Source organism: Ceratosolen solmsi, unplaced genomic scaffold, assembly GCF_000503995.2.
Source record: "Ceratosolen solmsi marchali unplaced genomic scaffold, CerSol_1.0 scaffold31, whole genome shotgun sequence".
In the NCBI taxonomy this organism is placed as follows: Eukaryota; Metazoa; Arthropoda; class Insecta; order Hymenoptera; family Agaonidae; genus Ceratosolen; species Ceratosolen solmsi.
Window position 1 is genome coordinate 3417646 of NW_011948432.1, and position 20764 is coordinate 3438409.

Below are 20764 nucleotides of genomic sequence, written 5' to 3' on the forward strand. Positions count from 1 at the left end.
TTTACATTAAAAATCTCCTATAAGGGAGCGAATCTCGAACTTTCGAAAACTTTCACTTACCAATCATATATATTATTATGATAAAACATAATTAAATACTAAAAATATCATAAAATAAGATCGGACGTTTGCCTCGATAAGTTTAATAAGCGTCGATCAGTCTGGCCCGACCGATTCTCCAAAATATATCAACTCGTTGTATAATTCAATGCAAATAGAAGCTGAAAATTTTAAAAAGTGGTATTTCAGTCTCGAAACTTATTCATCTCGCTCTTTTTAGCACGAGAAAAGACAGAGCGGTTTTATAATGAAAAAAAGTTCACCCCTCGTGCTCGTCGTACGTTCTATTTCCAAATTTCCAGCCTCACCAGGTCACTTGCGCATGTGTCTCGGCCCTTGGCGCATTTCCTTCTCGTTCTCGCGAGGGTCGAAAGGAAAAAAGGTGTCCAAACAAGAGAATGATGATGCGGCGCGCGGCAATCGTCGCGAGCAAAGACGCGCGAGGAAAAAATAAAGCCAGCCAGAAAAAGAGACGGTGCAAAAAGAGTGCGCCCCTCGACACTCCGGAGAAACGCGCCCGAGAAAGAGAAAAAGAGTCGCCAGCAGGGCGACGTGCGCTCGCTCGTGAATAAGGGGCGAAAAGGAAAGAGACGAGTCTTTCGGAGTGGGAGAACGCGCCTAAGAATAAACCTATGTCCTCTCCTTGGCGCTCGCAACCCTCGTGGACGGCACGACGACATCGACGGGATAAGATTATCATAAACCTCGTGGTGGACGGGAATCCCTACCATCGATCCACTCCGTTTCCACGTATCGCAGTAATTAGCGATCCCTCGTGGATCTCGCGAGCGGCACGTTTCTTCGCCCGCCATCGATTTCTCATCAATTTTTATCGACGATCATCCGCGTCGATCTCATCATTAGATCGCGAGGGGGCGATTAAGCGTTATTCGTCACGCTAATGAACTCACATTCGCCTCCATTGGCCACGATCGCCATCGTACAGCGTCTTCCTGGAAAACGCCAAATTTCGGGCCAATAGATTTTTTCGTACGCGCGTTCGTTATGCAATGCACTCGAGGCGGGTGGAAAGTCGCGTCGGAGGGAGGCAATTACAGTATGATAACTTTTACCAAAGGCCTGATTACCAATGCAATTAAACAACAACTTGTCAAGGTCGACCAGCTACTCGATTTATCATAAGGCCAACGCGTCGAAATTCGCGAGGTATTGGACGGAGTCCTGGAGAAGCGAGGAAGGACGTAGACTAATGGTAATCCAACTGGCCTGTTTTATTCTCAATCTCATTCGCATCTCTCTTCACTCTCTAGCCGACCACCGCCGAGACACGGGTACCCTTCATTAACGGCAAATTGGTCGAAGCGTTTAGCCGGTCCGCGCAATCCATTAGTATCGCCGGCATTTCACCCCGATCGTCGCACCTATTAATAAATCGGCTGGGACTTCCGACTCGCGCCAGACACCCCTGGACGCTTTCTCACGGGTCGTCTGGCCGGAAATAGATAAGCCAGCGACAACGGTCCGGGTGTTGGTAAGGGAAGGGCAGAGGGCGGCGTGGAAGTCCGCTTTTCAAGTGCGCGCCGGCTATTTCTGCCGGGGATATCGACGGATCTCGCGAGCGCAGGACGTCGCCCGAGTCCATTCATTCAGCTGGATTTAGACGAGGTGCGAATCCTCGGATGGGCTCGCTCCTACGGGGGATGGGGCTATTTATAAGCGTATGGCGGTGCGTTACCGTGTCGTCGGGAGGCTGGCGCGCGACTCTTTGGCGGTCACTGGGCGACTCGCACCACATCGCACCACATCGCGATACGCTCTTTCTCGCTCAATGCTTTAAGTTTAACGACGATGCCTTTCGAATAAATATGACTGTTGGGACTTGATCTTGGACTTTTTTGACGCTCGGTCCAGCGCGCGTTGGCGCAAATAGAAACGATAGCGCGAACGCCGACCCTTATTTTGCGCTTATTGGACAGGCGCGTCGGGCTTGAGGAAATTGATGATTCTCGGCCTTAAAATAAGCTCGAATGCGCAACTACCTACTCGGAAATAATCCAGCTTCCTATTTCTGAAGCAGCCGGTGACCGATGCGGGACCACCGATACCGATGCACTTTAACTGACATTAATAGCGAACTCGATATCACATCGTTGACAATCGGACGCTCGCAAAGCTACTTTTCCTTCTCCAATCCGATGATTAACATTCGCCTCCGCGGTTTCGTTTTCACGAGCATTTCTTATTTTTATCTATGGATCCACATTTCTACACATCTCGTATGTGTCTCGTACGTGTCTTTTACGTGTCTTTTACGTGTCTTTTACGTGTCTCCTACGTGTCTCCTACGTATCTCCTACGTATCTCCTACGTATCTCCTACGTATCTCCTACGTATCTCCTACGTATCTCCTACGCGTATCCTACGACGCGCATGATCGATTAGCGTTCGGTTAATTTATGAATTCGAATTGATATTGGGACTGCGCCGAGTTAGCCTTTCCCAAGCTTATCCGATTTGCCGGTCGCATTCGCCGAAAGTTACGATCGACGCTTAGTCCTCTACTCTATCTTGTGTAAAAAAAAAAAAAAACAAAAAAAAACAAAACAAAACAAAACCAAACAAAACAAAAAACGAAACATCCGCACGCCTGTCTGTATTTTAAAATTCGTCCCCCATATCATTACGAGTCTCGTGACACTCGATTTAATGGCATTATTTGGCAAGTGCCGTACACGTCGGCTCGGATATATTTTAAGCGTCCAGCGTCCGAAATCGTAAACATTTAATTTAACGAATTACGTCGCGCATTTAATTATATCGATATAGTGTGGAAGGAAAGTAGGTCGCCCAGATACGTTTGCAGATTAAACGAGACGTTTCGCTCGTTTTCAATGTGTCGGTCAGCATGACCCGCAAGGGCGAATTATGCACGAAGAGTTTTCGTTCTTTCCAAACGCTTGGACTCGTCGGCGCTCCTGTTCCCGACACCACCTACCACACAACTATTCCCCAATGCCAGGATATCTTGCACACGACATTAACAACAATACGATGGATTTTAAGTCGCGCGTCTGTTGTCGCTTCGACTCCAATGGCAAACGAGTCGCTAAGAGCTGAATCTCGAACGCGCGTAACAATTGACAATTGACGCGTCGACAAAAATTTTATGCTCCATGTCAGTCTAATCGCCTCGAGTCCCTCATTCGGCCCACTACATAATCGGACTGACCGAACGCCAAAGCTCGGATGATCACGCATTCGGACGTAATTAATTGATTAATTGATTGATCGTAATTAATCACGTATTGCGCTACCACATAAATCTCGAAAATCGCTAACCGGGCGAATCAATCGTCTCCCACTTAGTGTCGGCGCTTCCGCCCGGTCGGGAAAAACCCAAGGGCGCCGCGCGCGTCGCTGCGCGCACATCTGGAAGCAAAAAGTTCGTGGCCGCGAACCATTTTCCCAGGCGAATGCGCAACCGTCCTGGAAAGCTCCAGCGGAACGATACGGGCCCGGGTAACAGCGCCGCCTAGCCGTGTCGTCGAAGCTCGGCGAGCCTCGGTCGATACGTAGGGGAGCCCCGTCAGCGCGAAAATCGGCTAGCAGCGGTTTACCGCGCGCGATCGCACTATATTTGGAGTTCTGAGTCACGAGAGCGACGCGACGCCCCGGGGGATCCTCCCTTTTACGGCCCGTCCGATGGTTAAGGAGACGACGCCGAGCGATCGCCACCCAGCTCGTCATGGGGTCGCTTGAGTTGGCGGTCGCTCAGCTTCCGTACCCGAGCAGACCGTGGCGACTTATCATTCCAAGGGTTCCTGGGGCTCGTTGGGCTCGACTCGGCTCGCAAGGGCGAATGCCTCGTTCCTTTCACGCAAAGCGACAAAGACTTTCGATCCACGTGGCTCTAGTAATTAGCCGACGAGTTTGACGATTATTACATTCGGCATACCATTCGGCTTAATGGAAATGTGCACCGGCAAAACTCGTCTGCCCTCTACCCGTGATCAAATGCCACAGGGGAGATTATAGACGAAGAACGTAGGCTCGTCTAGCCCGGCTAAACGAGCTTTTACCCAATCTCTAGTAAGTATATTTACGTCCGATAGCGATCGCGCGTGCGCCTTAACCCAATCGGCCCTTTATATTGCCATACTCGCAATGCCATAGTCCTGACACTAATCGATCTCAAGCCTAATGGCACCAATAATTATCATCATTCACCGTAATCTCGATAAAATTGTATCTAATATAAATATCGTGATCATCTTTCATCACGCTGGTGCATGCACGGAATCGCCGCGCGCATAAACGCACACGCACGCTCGGACAGAAGAAAAAAAAAGTTTAAACATGTATAATACATTTATTGGGAATAAGGAAATTATCCTTAATGTATTCGTGATAATTTCGTTTCGATCAATTATTGCCAGATCAAGTTAATCTACATATATATTGAAGAAACTTATGGGAAAGCATTGCGCTGTTCACCATATTTGCTCTTACTAGATTCAACGATAACCAAAATAGAGGCCCAAACGTCATGCGCTGAACGTTATGAATAATGCAAATTAATAATCAAATTAATAATTTCTAAAAGCTTTTTCAATTAGCGTATAATCGGGCGACTGCGTGAGCCGGACTAAATAAATTGGAAAAAATAACGTATCAATTATCGCCGAGTTGCGCAATTATGACGGCGAGATGTAATATAATATGGCCGAATGCATACATAAGATCCGATTGATTTCCGATTCGCGAGGGCAACGGGATCCCGGACAAACCAATCAATGAATAAGAATGGCCAACGGTTGGGCGCCACTCGAAAATCATATTATCATCGAATCTCTCGTCGCTCTCTCGTCGCTCTCTCGTCGCTCTCTCGTCGCTCTCTCGTACGTTGCGCATTTTCCTTTTCCAGCCTTCCCGACAGCGGGGCACCCGAGCGTTTCACAACCGGTGACGCGCTACATAGTCGCGGAAGTGCGTGATTCAACGAGTTTCGGCGGCCGTTGCATAAAGGCGTTATGCGCCGTCCGAAAAAGAAAGTCGGCGGCTACGCCTTGTCCTTTACTACAGCCTACTCCTCTTCCCACCCCGACCCCTCGCCGCAACCCGCTTCGCTATTCCACTCGATATCCCGCTCGCCGCTTCCCCCGCCATCCCCTAGGCAGTTGGTGGAGCGACGTCACCGGTATTTTCTCTGTCCGCAGGTCGTATCGGGGCCGACCGAGATGAGATCCAGAGACTCGTTGGTCTACACGCCGGTCTCACTGGGCCCGGACACCGACGACGAGGAGACCCTCGTCAATGCCGAGGTCTACGTCAACGGTGAGTGAACTCCGACCGGTGATCGGCAATGACTGCGCGAGCAGCCGATCCCTCGGGTAATTTGCCTTCGAGTAACGAGGCTCGAGTATCCTAGATCAGCCTCCTGCTGTAATTACGTATCAATTTACCGTCAGGTCGGGGCCTCCTCGGCCATCACGCGACTGCTACAGCCGCTTGATGCCAAACTCGTCGTAGAGCGTGTCAATAATCGCCGTTGTTGTGTCCTCGAGCTCCCGCGAAAAACTCGATCCCAGCGCTAATCGCATTTGCTGCTGGACTTTTTGCGCTGTGGATCGCGCGCGAAGTCGCCTCATTCTCCTCATTTTCATCATTTATCCAATAATTTTTAAATATCTTTCGAGATAATTGACGCTTTGATTAGCTGCCTACGGGTGAGGGTATCAATTTTCCACTCAATCGTCCATGGCGTTTGGCACAACGTAGATAATTATCAAGGGGATTGCCCATTAGTGCAGGAAGTTCGCAGTCTTTTAGATTTTCGGAAGAAAGTCGAGGGCTCGTCGTGGCGTTACGTCAAGCCATCGAAATCTGCACGTCGTTACTCCCGATGATTAATTCGCAAGCGAGCTGCTTCGTTGTCCGACTGTAGTTTTAAAAATGCAGGAGTCATGTATTATAATTATTGGGAAAGGCGATGGAGATTTCAAAGATATCGGGTCGATAGAGTTTGTTCGGCTATTTTAATTGACGGCGCCGTTTGTTATAATTGAGGCAGCGAAAATAAAGTCCGAGATGTACGGAGCGTAATTTTTTTGCTAGTATTTCGTCAAGCCGATTGTCGTGGTGGAGGGTAAAAAGGGGCAAAGAGCACTCGGAATTTTTTACTTTCGCCAGGTACTCGTGAATTATGAAAGATATTTGATAGAACCTATTCGCACTCGAGCAATGGGGAAGTGAGAGCACGCAGTGCTTATGTAACGCCGGTCATCGTTCACGACCAAGATATTTGGTCGACTCGACGATGAATGGAAGCTGAGGAGGTGTACGTCCTACGAATGAATGAAACCAGTCCCATAGACCGTAGAGAGGGAGTGAGAGTGAGTGAGCGTGAGAGAGTGAGATAGAGAGAGAGAGAGTGAGTGAGATAGAGAGAGAGAGAGTGAGATAGAGAGTGAGATAGAGAGAGAGACGTTGGTTTGATGGAGAGGCGACGAGCGAGGCGCCGGGCGTTGGTTTGATGGAGAGGCGACGAGCGAGGCGCCGATGAACGAAAATGAGTACAGCCAGAGAGATTATGGAGGAGAGGTCCTTGGCAGGAGATAAGATATTCGCATCGATAAAGGGAGGTCCATGTGTATTGGTGCGATACGTTGAGAGAACGAATTGTGGGGCGACGCTCATATTCTCAGGCGCTCGTTTGGATTATGAACGTAAGAAGCGTAATCCGGTCTCAAGGAATTACTCGCTCCCTTATGCTCTTAAAGAAAAAAAAAAAATTATAAGGATAATTACGAGCTTACCGATGGTTATTATTGAAACTTCAGCTCGTGTGTATTTACGAGAAATCGAGTACAAGCAGCTTTACCGTTAATTTAAAGGCAGCCTTAATAAGCGGCAGCTAATTGTAAATTTCTATTTTGGCGGATAATAACTTTACGAGCTAATGTATGGAATTTTTCCTTAAAAGAGTGCTCATTTGTAGAACGGGAAATTAGAAATACGATGAGAGATAAGTTCATAGACGTACAATGAGATGTGCTAGGCGATGGAGGACAAAATAGTTAAAGGAAAGTAAAATTAGAGCCGAACAGATTTTGTTGAGGTACGATTTTCGGCTATGTTAATGGAGTGCGTGAAATAAAAGAAATGAAATTTAGAGAGCAGCGGAGCAAATAAAAACCAGAAAATGGCATTAAGATAGGATAGATTAAGGGTACATGGTAATGAATACAAAATATCAACTGAGTTCAGAGATAGTTAGGTGTATAGATAGATAGATAGATAGATAGATAGATAGATAACGAGAGAGAGAGAGAGAGAGAGTAGTGCACGTGTGTAGTTGTGTGCGTTGATACATAATCGAAAAAGTATTGCAACAAGTGGAATAAAAAAAATGAGAACGAGAGAACATGATAAACTGGAGATAATAGAAATAAAATAACTGAAAGAGGACGCGGGAGTGCGATATGAAATACGGGCAGAAAAGAAAGAAGACGAGACAGAGTTATGATGCGATATAGTAGATAAATATAGTGGGATGGATCGAAAGAGAGAGAAAAGGCGCGATAGAAATAGTAGATGAGTAGCGCGGAAGATAATGGGTAGAGAGAGAGAGAGAGAGAGAGAGAGTGCGTGTGTGTGTGTGTGTGTGTGTGTGTGTGTGTGCGTGTGAGGGAGGGAGAGGGAGGGAGACAGACGGAAAGAGAAAGCAAGAGGAGCAACGAAGGTGGGAGGAGAATGACGACTTACGAGAAAAGGGAGATATAGGCCCAAAGATAAAGAGGGAACAGGCGAGAAGACGATCGGCAGGAGTAAAGTGAACAAAGCGTTGGAGAAAAGGCGCGAAATATTACAGGAGTATATATATATATATATATATATATATATATATATATATATATAAAGGCGTGCGTGTATGCATAGATACGTGCGTGTAAACACATATCCATTTGCGCGTGAGATCTGGAGGAAGAGAGAAAGAGTGAGAGAGTGAGAGAGTGCGTGTGGTGCACGTGGGCACAGGGGCGAACGTGGGAGCCGACGTGGGCCGTTCCGCCGCGCCTTTCCTACCAAGTGTCACTTGGGATCGCGTCCGGGGCGCATCGTCGGCGAGGACTGGCCCCGTAAGAACGAGAGGCCAGAGGTGAGACCCCGCTCGGGGCTCCCTCGTAAATTTAGAGGGCGAGTACGGAGATGGTTAATGTGCCCAATGATCGTCTCGGCCCCTTGCGCCCTTCAATCGGCCATAGGCTCGATCCCAAGATACCTTGCTGTTCGACTTATGATTAGCATCCATGGCGTTGATTGCTACGGATGCGAGGTCGAGAGACCCCGGGATCTCGTACGGGTTCGGCCGGCTGTAAGCCACGGAGACAGTAGACCGGCCAAGAGCCAAGGGCAGGGGAAGGAGATTGGAATAGGGTATCGAGAGTGTAGACCCGTCGTTGTCGCTTACCAGCAAACTCGGAGGAGCTTCCTTTACTCGCGAAGTACTGATTTTTGTCGTGATTTTGTCGATCCAAGTGGACAATTCGCATTGCCCAATGATAATCCGTCATTGCGACATTTCGTGCGATTTAATTTTTCCTCAATTAATAAAACTACGTTAACATCTGCTATTAACATGAGCTGTGCGAGTATACGTTCGACTAGGGCTTAAAGGAGAGTTTCCGTAATAATTTAATTGAAAAATCAATCGTCGCTTCCTTATCGGCGCCGAATGATCTGCAATTATTTCGGTGCTTTCGCTTAATATCGACTTGTCATTGAGGAAGCAAGTAGGATGGAGGATTTCCCATTCCCGTAACGCAACATAATTATAAATTGTTCGTCAATCATAATGTAATGAGCCCAATGTGCAACATGTGCGCGAATCGGCGTATTCGGCAAATAAGAATTCTCTTCGCCTACCACGTGGTCGTAGAGAAAAATCGTCTCGTTAAATTTCTCCGGTTTCAGGTTCGCGAAATTACGCGTCCACGGCCCAACGACCAACGAGATTAATTATTCGTGGTCTCCGGAGTGGCCACTCCAATTTATTGTCGCGCGATCGAATGATCGAGATAAGCCTCTGAGGAATAAAGATAAATTCATTAGCATTCGGAGGTGAGTCGGTAAAAATGAAGATTAATTGAACTCGAGTGGTAGGGGTTGGGGTCTGGGTGGGGCGCGTTGCCGTGAAAATTACCCAATAATTATTAGACGGGAATAAATCGCCGGTAGAGTCGCCATCCCATTAACGGCATTAACTCGGGCCGTTACGTCCGCGACGTGAAAATCAGTCGCGGTAATGAGAGAGCGAGAGGAAAAACTGGAATCGAGGAAACGAGTTGAGTATGCTCTCTTCCTTCGGCTTTATCTGACTCCGAGGATCGCGGGGAGGATGAAAAATCCTACGAAAGTCGAGTGCGAATTGACGGTTCCCAGTTTTTGTCCTCTCGACTCCCGCCCATTATCGGCAATTTCTGTATACTTCGTGGAAAAGTTTTCAGCGGCGAGGCTTAATTATCTTATTTCGCGCCTGCGTTACCTGACACCATAGACCACTCCTCTTTCCCAAGTCTTAATATAATATGTCCATTAGGTAATTGTTGTGAATTTTTTATTGCTGTAACGTAAATTACTCTATCCTCGCCATAAATATTAATATAAAAGTATCCCTTTCTCTTAGATGCACAACAATTTTCCGTAAATTTTATACACCCATCTATATAAACTATATAGATGTGCACAGACATATATGGACCGGCGCGTTTGTATAAGTATGTACGTATTTACGTAAGAGAGAGAGAGAGAGAGAGAGAGAGAGAGAGAGAGAGACGTGTGTGTGTGTGTGTGTGCGTACGTGTAAAAGTTTACAATCTACCTGTGCACCTGTTGGAAAAAAAAGCTGGCAATCGCATGTACTGTTACGTTTTAAAAAATATTCCTTTCGTGCGGATTATCCTAAGGCTGCCATAGAAATAACTCATTTTTTCAATTTAACGTTTCATTACCTTGACTACGCTGCACTCGTTATTAAACTTCGCGTCAAAAATATATTTACGGAAATAACTACCATTAAAAAATATGTATAAATAATAAATATATTAAATACCGTAGTAAATTTATTTTTCATGTATTTAAAATTACAATTACTTCCAGCGTACCGTTTCCTCGAACGTATTTAATATTAATGAATTAAAGGGCATTATGATTCATAAGGCAGGGATTGTTTAAGCAATAAATAACATGCTTGGTGGAACCTCGATTTAATTTAAACTAATAAATATCTGTAAAAGTCAACCTAAACAATTCAATTCCTCATCATAAATAATAGTGACCGCGGCTATGACGTCATAATTCCATGGCCAAGATATTATTATCAATGAGTAATTACTTGTTGCATATTCAATGTTCGTAACTTACGTTACTTAACGAAGCGTCCTTAAAGAAGCGGATGTTTATTTTATAAATAATATGAAATAACTTTTTGCTTAAAATTAATCATTGAGTGTGCGTTAGAATTTGAGCTGATGGAATCGAGATACTTTATCAAAATTCCATCGGAGTCGTCAATTGTAATAATACTACAAGATTACCGTATCATTAGGCAAGTGTAGTAATTTTTCAATAACCGTAGCTTATAAATTAAATGGCATCAATTAACAAATGAACATAAATTGTAAAATTAACATATTTCTGTTCTGCTTAACGCCCAAATCACGGAAGCATCTTCGAATCTTGATGTACGATTCGCCAATTTTCTACTTTAATCGGCAAACGATCATCGGTCCACAAGTCCGTGCACATTATATTAATGACACACGACGAATGAAACACTTATGCCATTCTTGCGTTTTATAACTTGTTTTGAAAATCCGTCTCTGTTCCACTTATTCATGGATCATCTAAAACTTTTGATCTCGCCTGTACAATCTATGACACCTTTTTACAAAAAAAGGAGTATCTTACCATGAGCGCGCAGAACCGCTTAGTTTGCGCCCACGCCTCTGGCCACTCTGAGTCTGTCTGTCTGTCTGTCCGTCTCGCTCTCCCAATCTCTCTCGCTCTCCCAATCTCTCTCTCTCTCTCTGACACTCGATCGCTCGCTCTCACTTACTCTCCTCGTTCAAGTGATTCTTTGCACTTGTGCGTCGCTACATTGGCGTATCGCGGTCGATTGACATAAATGAAAACAGAAACCTAACAGACTCTATCGAATATATTTACCTTTTATTTCTAAATGGCAGTCAAATCTACAAAATAAAAAAACCATTTAACGCATATTTTCAAATGTACTCGTTCCCGTACTACATCCAACTTAAATGTTGTCCAAGTGTGTGCTACGCAAAATGAAATAAAAAATTAATCACATTAATCATATTGATACGAAGGAATAAAATTATATAAATTCGAATCTCAATTGTAATATTAAGGTACGATATTTTAATGCAGCGTTTCAATTAGTCATTCTTAAACGCAATCGCAATATAAAATTATTATTACCATTGATTGCTTTTGACAACGACACCATCTACAATAAATGATTTATGCAATTGAATCAGGAACCATTCGACAAACATAAGAATCATTTAACACAAAAAGCATTTAAACATCATAGCTACAATTTTTCCAATCAATACAATTAATAGCTTTATTGGAAAAAGAAGCATTAGAAATAAATTTTCATTTATGTAATAACGTTGGCTAAAGAGTGTGCGATTAGAATAAGTTATTAAAACATTGAGATGAAAATGCATTACCTACAGTCACAATTGTTTCGTAAACTACAATATTTTAATGGATTTTTACATAGTTTGCGCAACGAACAGAAACAGTTGATTATGATACGAACTGTCACGGATGAGTTGAAAGAAACACGCCGAAGTATAATTAAACGGATGAATAAAGCGACATGATGATGATGATGATGATGATGATGATGATGATGATGATGATGATGATGATGATGATGATGATGATGATGATGATGATGATGATGATGATGATGATGATGATGATGATGATGATGATGATGATGATGATGATGATGATGATGATGATGATGATGATGATGATGATGATGATGATGATGATGATGATGATGATGATGATGATGATGATGATGATGATGATGATGATGATGATGATGATGATGATGATGATGATGATGATGATGATGATGATGATGATGATGATGATGATGATGATGATGATGATGATGATGATGATGATGATGATGATGATGATGATGATGATGATGATGATGATGATGATGATGATGATGATGATGATGATGATGATGATGATGATGATGATGATGATGATGATGATGATGATGATGATGATGATGATGATGATGATGATGATGATGATGATGATGATGATGATGATGATGATGATGATGATGATGATGATGATGATGATAATAATAATAATAATAATGAATCATAAAACGTAATTATTACTGCGAACGGTATTTTAAAGTCTCTCTCTCTCTCTCTCTCTCTCTCTCTCTCTCTCTCTCTCTTTGCTTCCAATCCAAGTTACAAAAATATCGCCGACGAAGCAACAATATAGTTATTTGTATAATAACACATGATACGAGCTGCGGTAATTGCTTTGGCTCTGGCAAATGCTTTCACTAAAGAAACCAACAAATTATTTCACGCTATAATATCTGTTACGCGCTTTTACTACCTACCGCCGTCCCCTTCCCTTACCTCTCACTCGCCCGGCCGGCTCGCCCTATCACCAATCCGGCCCACATTCGCAAATATACTCAAAGACCGGTGCATTTATCCAGAGCATAAGAACTTCGCAACGCCAAGACAATCGCGCCGTTTCGTTTGCATTAATATCGGGAGGACTCGATAGGCCACGACTCGCCCCCGTGACTTCCGCCTCCTAGGCCGACGAGGCGGCAGTTTAATATCCGCCGACCGAGGCCAAACGGAGCTCCCGCCTGGCATTCGACTGCCGCAGCTAAATCCCACCTCGGGCCACCGTCGCTCCCACAGAGGTACAATTATTCTCGGCGATATTATCGGCGGGAAGATCTCGTCGTTCGCGGTCGAAGCAAAGTTAGCGGCAGCGACGTCGACGTCGGATGCACGGGCGGAGGCGTCGTTAGGTATCGCTGGGAAGGCGTCGTGGAACGGTCGCCGTAAAACGATAGAGGGGCCGAGGCGAATGACACGGTCCACGAGAAGGTGGAGCTGGCCAGTGTCGGATCCGAGTCGAGGATTCGGGGAAAAGCCCTGGCGGCTTCGCGTTTCCGGGTTCGCGCGGTCACCGACATCCCCAGCCCCGGGCCAAACGACACCCGGCGATTCAACTATTCTAAGCCGACTATCCTCGGTCGGCCCATCCGCACTTTAATGCCGAGGACGGCGACTACTGCCAAACGCCACGGGGCCGTTAACGTAGGTTAACGTAGGTTGCCACCCACCCCAACCTGACCTACCGTCGTCCTCGGCTGAGATTATCCGACACCATGGATGAACGGGATTCGTGAAACTCTCACGTAAGAGACGAGTCGCATCGATGGTCGCGCGTCGTGTGCACGTGGCCGTACGTCGCGAGGCCGATAAGATATCGTTCGCGGACCGGTGAATACCTCGAGTGAGACAGAGTATCATCGGGCCACGTATCACTAGCCAGTGATACTTTCGGCCGGAGACGCTGATGCGCGCTCGGCCTCCCAGCTTTTAATCGCCGGTAAAACTCGCGAGCGAAATATGGAGCGCCGCGCTTCTCTTTTTCATCGCCATGTCACGGAGTAGTTACGTAATCGAGCGAGAGCGCCAAGTAAGACCCGTCGCCAAGAGGAAAACTAATTTTTTGCGACGATCCCGAGGCGGATGACGGAAGCTCCGATTCTGCCCGCCCTAGGGACGAAAGTAAAAAAGTAAAGCTATTTGCCATTTATAGGAGGTGAATTGGCTCGATCGTGTAGGTTAACCTCGATACAGTCGACGCGATTCCCAGCTCGCGCCTCGACAATCATTCTTATTAAAAAATTAAACAACAACAGCAACAACGACAACGACAACGACAACGACAACGACAACGACAACGACAATAATAATAAAATAAAAAATAATAAAAAGCATGATGGATCGGTGTGCATGGTGACGAGTAGTAGCAAGTAAATAAATAAAGCATCGATTAATAAATATTGGCGATAAAGTTGGCTGGACGGCGAGGACGTAGCGACATTGGCCTGCTTTTTCCGCTTTTCCACGTCACGGATAATTTTCACGCGGTCGGAAACTTGACACAAATAACAATGCCCATTATCGTGTTGCGCAAACTACAAAAGCGAATTACTTTCGAGTACGGCTAAACAATTGATAATCCACGACAGAATGAATGGCTAATGACGAGTGCGCGTGATGTCATTGAATCGCAATTGAATCGATAAATTGACTCTCCGCATTGTTCGTATGTACTTGCCGGGGTTCCTTGCAACGTCGACCTCTACACGCTCGCAGCATCCTCTCGTCTCGCACGAACGAATCGCGAAGGAAACGACGGATTTACCCCACCACCCCCACCCTGATCATACCACCCAATCCCTTCATCTCCCACATCCCCCTCCCTCCCTCATCATTCTCTTCATTCGTTAAAGGATTTGTTAGTCAAGCTCTACGGAACGATAATCAATGGCCTTTTAAGAGGTGCGGAGTGTTGGGGCGCATCGCCGTTACTCAGCCGATTTTCCCATAAAGACGCGACGCCGTCGCGCCTCGATGACCCGCCACGACGGAAAAGACAGCGAAGGAGGGCGCACAATGGAAGCCGCTGAGAGTTGAACTCGTGCGAAACAATTGCCTCATCGCCGTCGCCAGTGGCCATGAAACGGAGGCGCGGCGTCGACGGGCACCGGGAGGTTGGCGCACGCTTTCCTCGCGCCCACGAACGCGCCAGAGTGTCTGTCGCGGTCGGGTCGTGGTATCTCCTCCGCGGGGGAAGGGAACCCGGCCTGTTATCTCGCGGTCGGAACGGCCACTCTGTCTGCGCGCATGCGGAAAAGCGACTCCCTCGCGCTATCCTATCCACGTTATCCTTGAGAATTCAATCGGTGCGCAGTAAGTGCGCCGGCGATTTTTGTATATGACTCGGCCGGCAGCGTGGCTTGCGTGGCTTGCGTGACAGGGCCGGAGTGGAGAGGAGAGGAGAGGAGTGCCGAGGAGGGGTGTGATGGGGGGGGGCGGTGGGTTTAAATAGGTGGGGGAGGGCGGAGGAGCGAGAGCTACGGATATTTGGCGTGCGGGGCTGTGAAAATAAAAGTGTCTCGAGCGCGCTTGTTGAGTAGTTAACGGGAGCCGAGCGTCGTCTCACCGAATTTCTAAGCGGTTCGATAATTGCGGCGACTTTCTCTTCCCGCGCATTTCAATAGCGCTAAATATTCATGCAACGCCATTATATGAGAAATATTCACGTGCATTCAGTCACTTTTCTCAATCGACATGGCGAGTAGAGATACACACGATGGCTTATTACTTTCGTACTTAGCTGTATGATTATATTATTAACTAGTCACTCCGTACGCTATTTTAACCGCTTTCTTCGTCGTTGTCGCGTACATTTGTCAAAATTTCCATTCTATCTACGAGTGAAGACGGCTACTTCATAACGTAAAATGCAACACAACAATGAGCGGATAAATAAATGCTCGACCGAGTTTCTCGTGCGTTCACATCGAGATCTTTTCGACTTTGAAGACGAACGATTGGATCGGGAGACAAAAACGTTTAAAATATTACTTTTCATTGGGCATACTTCGTCATTAATGGAACGTAGATTATTGCCGTAATCATAATAAAAACGTCGTTAAATATTATTTTTATCGACATTTGAACCTGTATTATAAGATCTAAGCTGCACGACCGTAATAATAAAATAAAGTGCCCGGTCTTTACTATTATTTTACTAGCCATTCCTTATTTATAATAAATCGTTATATTATATTTATATACAAACCTACAGACTTGCATGCATGTATATAGATATGCGTGTGAGCGCGCGCGCGTGCACGTGTGTACGCTCATATGCACGTGCACACGCAAAAATTCACAAACGCATACGTAGATTTCATAACGCTTAACAGGAATGGATTTTACTTAGAAATGTAAATTACCGCTAAAATTATTGTCCATTTTAACGATTTGCACTTTAATTTATTGCTCGCTGAAGAAATTAGCGTCGCTTTTTTCTATCATTCCCTGGATAAAATATTCCCGTGCCTCGCGCGTACATACAGACAATCATGACAATCTTAGCGCTACGTTCTACGAGCGCGTAATTTCCACACCGAAGCTAAATAATTGCGCGCTCTGTGTTTATTGGGAGAAGAAGAGGCTGCTGGGTAAATCAACTGAGCCTCGAATGGTCGAGTCTAGGTTTCCCGAAAAAGCCGCATGGGCGCCTGGAGGGAGCCAAGAGCGACGATGCACGCGTCTTAACGAGCCGCTCTTAGAATTGAGAGAATCTTTAATAATATTAGCGTCATCGGTTTTCATGTTGAAGCTGTTGAGATTCATGCCCTGGAGCGTCCCGAAGCTCGTTAACGCGTTACGGCGCGAGAACGAGCCGCGGAAACGTCACACGGCTCGCGCTAATTACCCGTGGGACTGGGGATAGTCGGGTTTTGGCGCAGCTGAGACCGTACTTGGAATCCTTGAGTCTAGGACTCATTCGGGGCGCCCCGTACCGTATGCTCTGGTGCACGCGATAGCAAATCGACCCCGATCGACTGTCGAATAATTGTCGGTTGGCCATTCGCGGGCATTATCGATCCGATCCAACGGAGACGGAGAACCGCGCCTTTGACATTAACTTGCCCAGTGACGCATTTTCGTCGAGGGAAAGGACATGATTCATGTTGCGTCCAATTGGCCCTTCTCGCCTCATTAATTGACACGATTTACGTAATACATGCGGAATTATTTCGCGAGGGTGTTGGCGAGGACGGGAGCGCGAGCAATGGTATCGATGCGTCGATGAAAGCGACGTTGCGAGAGCTCGGAAAGGAGGCCAGCTGAGCTTCGAGGAAAGCCCGGATGGCGCTTTCGCATAACCCTCCTCCCTACCAGGGGTAATCAACTATAATTGCGCGGGCGAGTGTGGGCAAATAAATTGCGGATGACGCAATCCCGATCCGCCCACGGGCGGATGTGCCAGTAACTTCCGAACTCGTCTCTCGAGCCTTGACCTTGAAGGCACTCTGCACTCGACCTCGCCCGATACTTGTCCAGGAAAGGAGGTGGGTGGGGAGCGAGGGAAGCGAGGCTTCAGGCCAGTCAGAATGGATTGATGCGAAAAATGATAATTACGTTCGTTTAATGTCAATGACCAGTAATTAGCTTTAGGACAGTTTGTTGTCGCGAGGCGCGACAGGTTGTATCATCGATGACAATGTTTTACGCGTAAAATGTAAGCGAATGACAAATCAGTCGGACGAAGTATATGATCCGATGCATCGATCGATACTCGAGGAGCTGGAAAAAAGACGTGTATTTGTGAAAAATTATTGCGAGACACGTGTTTCCTGACTTTAAGTTGATCCAACAGCCAATGGTACACAAGTACTAAGGAAATTTGATTACGGGTTACATTAGGATGTTATGCAATAATCCGTGAAAGGATTGGTTAAGAGATATTTTAGAAATAATCGGATAGTTATCGATGTACTTTTCTTTACTCTCCCCTTACAATTCTCTTAATATAGAAAAGAAAGCTCCAGATAGAGATATACGTAATTTACTGACGATCCAAGATCAATCTGTATCATAAATGCGGTATGAGAAATTTAATGTTTATAATTAGGGAGAGACTGAAATTTCAATAAGTGTTGGTAATGTACGAAAATGTCAAGACATTTGGCATTGGTACATTATCGTTAAGTTATAAAATCACTTTTTCCAAGTAAATAAATCGGTGCAAATGTTTCGCCTGCTCTTGATGATAAATTAACAAAAGTGTGCATGGAACGTGAAAAAGGTCATAAAAATGCTCTCACATTTGAATAAAAATGGCCAATTTTCGGATGAAGCGGATAAAAAATTACTCGTGTTTTACCGTTCTTGTAAAATATAATTGTTCTTGTATTCCCTGATAATGCGGGGGGAATCGCAATATTACTGTAAATCTACGATAATTGCACGATCGACGCTGAGTATATTGAGATTTAAAAGAATAGCTACATCATCGGAGTGTATTTATGTTATAATATAGTATCATCAAGTTGCAGTACTGTGGACGCGTAATTGTCAGGAAATTAAACTGATTTATAAAACTTATGTTCCGACGTTTATTTAATTTTATTGAAATTCGATAAGAAAGTAAAGTCGTTGCATTACATTAAGAAAATAAAGAGAGAAAGAAAAAACCAAGAAAAAGAAAAAGAGAAAGAAAAAGAAATTGTCGATTTATTACCATTGAAATGTTCTTTCGAAATGCGCCTAAATACAAGTTATAAGATTATTAACGAAACAAATATAGTCCTTAATTTTTCTCCTAACATAATACTTTTCGACTTTTATTTCTCCGAAAAGAGGCGTGCCTTTGCCTTTAATTTACAATACCACTTAAAATTTGTGAAAAAAATATTCAGCAAAGTTCTCGGGCGCTGAATATTCTTTATTCTTATCACGTTGCCCTTCAAACGTTTTTACGACCCGAGGAAAATGCGCACGAATATAAAAATATTTAAAAACTCTCACCCGTTTATATTAGTACTTTGTAGGGGATTAAAAATCGAAAGTAGAAGCCATTTGCACAGCAATAATTTTATATTGCCGAATATACAGGCTTTTTCTTTAACGCGCTTGTAAACGGATGAGTGGATGCTAATAATATCCTTCCCTTCGTACATTGTATGATAAGTCATTAGTAAGAATATTTAATTCAATTTCGAGATAATAAATATCTGTCGTAAAATAATATTACCACAACGTCCATGACATTACCCACATTCTTTTTTCTTTTTCTTTCTTTCTTTTTTTTTTTTCATCAAAAAAACATCCGTTCTACCGAGCACTGCTATCCCCCACGATCCCCGGTACATATCGCCAAATCATTTCACACTATAAATAAAAATTTATTAAAAAAAACTTTCTCTCGTATTTCCGAGGCTCTCCCCATAATATAAGCAACCCTACGTTGTATGTAATACTGTGTAATTTGTTTTCCATCATCGACGCGTAATTCGTTAAAATTAAAAGAATCGATCGTTTTCACTTGACAACTGCGATAAACAGTTGGAGGGACACACACACACGTACACACAATTTTTTAAAAAGTAATTGCGTTGCATAAGCGATCAATCGCGTAGTCGCAAGGTCGTGCTTTCTGATTTTTTCCATAGATAATGAAACGCACGATTTAATTCGACGCAAGACTTAAGTCAGCGGTCGTGGAGGAATTACGCGAAATAGGGAATTATTGTGAGTCAATGGGTACTGTATCGCGAGGATTAATCTCCGCTCGGCCAGCGCAATTCTAACATCAAATTAATAAATAACGTTACTCGCTCGGAGTTCAGTGCGTCGCGCTAAAGGAGTACACGTGTTAAGGGCCTTTAAGCGCCCATGCATATTCATGGGCGCGCGGGAAGAAAAGCTGCTCTCCTCCTTCTCCTCCACCTCCCCCCCCCCCCCCCCCCCCCCCCCCCCACACACCCCCCCCCCCCCCCCCCCCCCCCCCCCCCCCCCCCCCCCCCCCCCCCCCCCGTGGCAGTGGATGCCAAAACCGAGACTAATGCCCCCCCCCCCCCCCCCCCCCGAACGACCGCCACTCTTCGCGAACCCCCTCCTACCGCCCCGTTGCCACTGATCGTCGTAATTTATTCGTCGACTGCTCGGCGTCGATAAATTCATTATTCACGCCGTATTTCATCTCTGATTAATACATCTACGAGCGGGCGCGTAGGGCGGGGAGTGGCGTCGAGGAGGTGCTCAATGATGAGGGACCGGCGGGGGATGGAGGGTGATGGTGGGAGAGTTTGCAATCGTGGTGATGGTTGGAGAAGGTATGCACGGCTCGCGGAGCCAAGTTTCTCAGCCGGCGCACGCGAATCGCAGCGTATCCTCGTAGCGTAACCGCGGCTCCTTTTCTCACTCACTTCCTCTCTCGACTCTTTGTCCCGCGCGACTGGGAAAGTTGGCAAAGTGCGGCTTGGAGTCAATCGACGGGGTGGAACGGGCCAGGGGAAGGAGACGCGGACGATAATGAGCGGCTCGTGGAATTACGATCGGCCGCGACGTCAAAAATAATCGCTCGTTCGCGCTCCGATCGATTACACGCGACGTCAAGAGGATTAGGACGTGCCGCCGCGCGAGGAAGCCAACCCCGGGCAACGCTCGTTCGCGCACCGTTGAAGATGATAATGGAAGTGAATTGCAACGAGCGGACACGGCCCATACGTTATAAGGTCGGTAGGTGCAGCCCACGTTCCACATGTAGTTTACGTATGGCTGAGTCGATGTCTGTGGGCTCCGTTATTTTAAAGAGCCCGAATGGCCCGTTTCGATCGAAGCGAAGTCGACGCGCTACCGGTGCAGGTGTCCAACTCGCTCGAATAATAATTCACTTTGGCAGACTCCGCTCTAATACGGGGAAGGAGCGCGTGAGATCCCAAGCAAGCGATTTCGGTCGCACGTTACCCGGACGCTGCGGTTTCCTCTCTTTGTGAGCGTCTTCCCGCCTTTCCTTCGCGTTTTATCGTCGCGGCGTCTACTCT

General features: G+C 45.7%; 1 protein-coding gene across 1 annotated transcript in view; it reads left to right on the top strand.

Annotated features, from left to right (window-relative positions):
* Positions 1-5250: 5250 nt before the first annotated feature.
* The window catches only part of rols (zinc-RING finger and ankyrin repeat domain-containing protein rolling pebbles), a 68507-nt gene continuing 52993 nt past the window's right edge, over positions 5251-20764 (top strand). Inside the window, exon 1 of the mRNA XM_011502315.1 lies at positions 5251-5355. Within this exon, the coding sequence (XP_011500617.1) occupies positions 5259-5355 (97 nt within the window). The 5' untranslated portion in view covers positions 5251-5258. The remainder of the gene's footprint in view (positions 5356-20764) is intronic.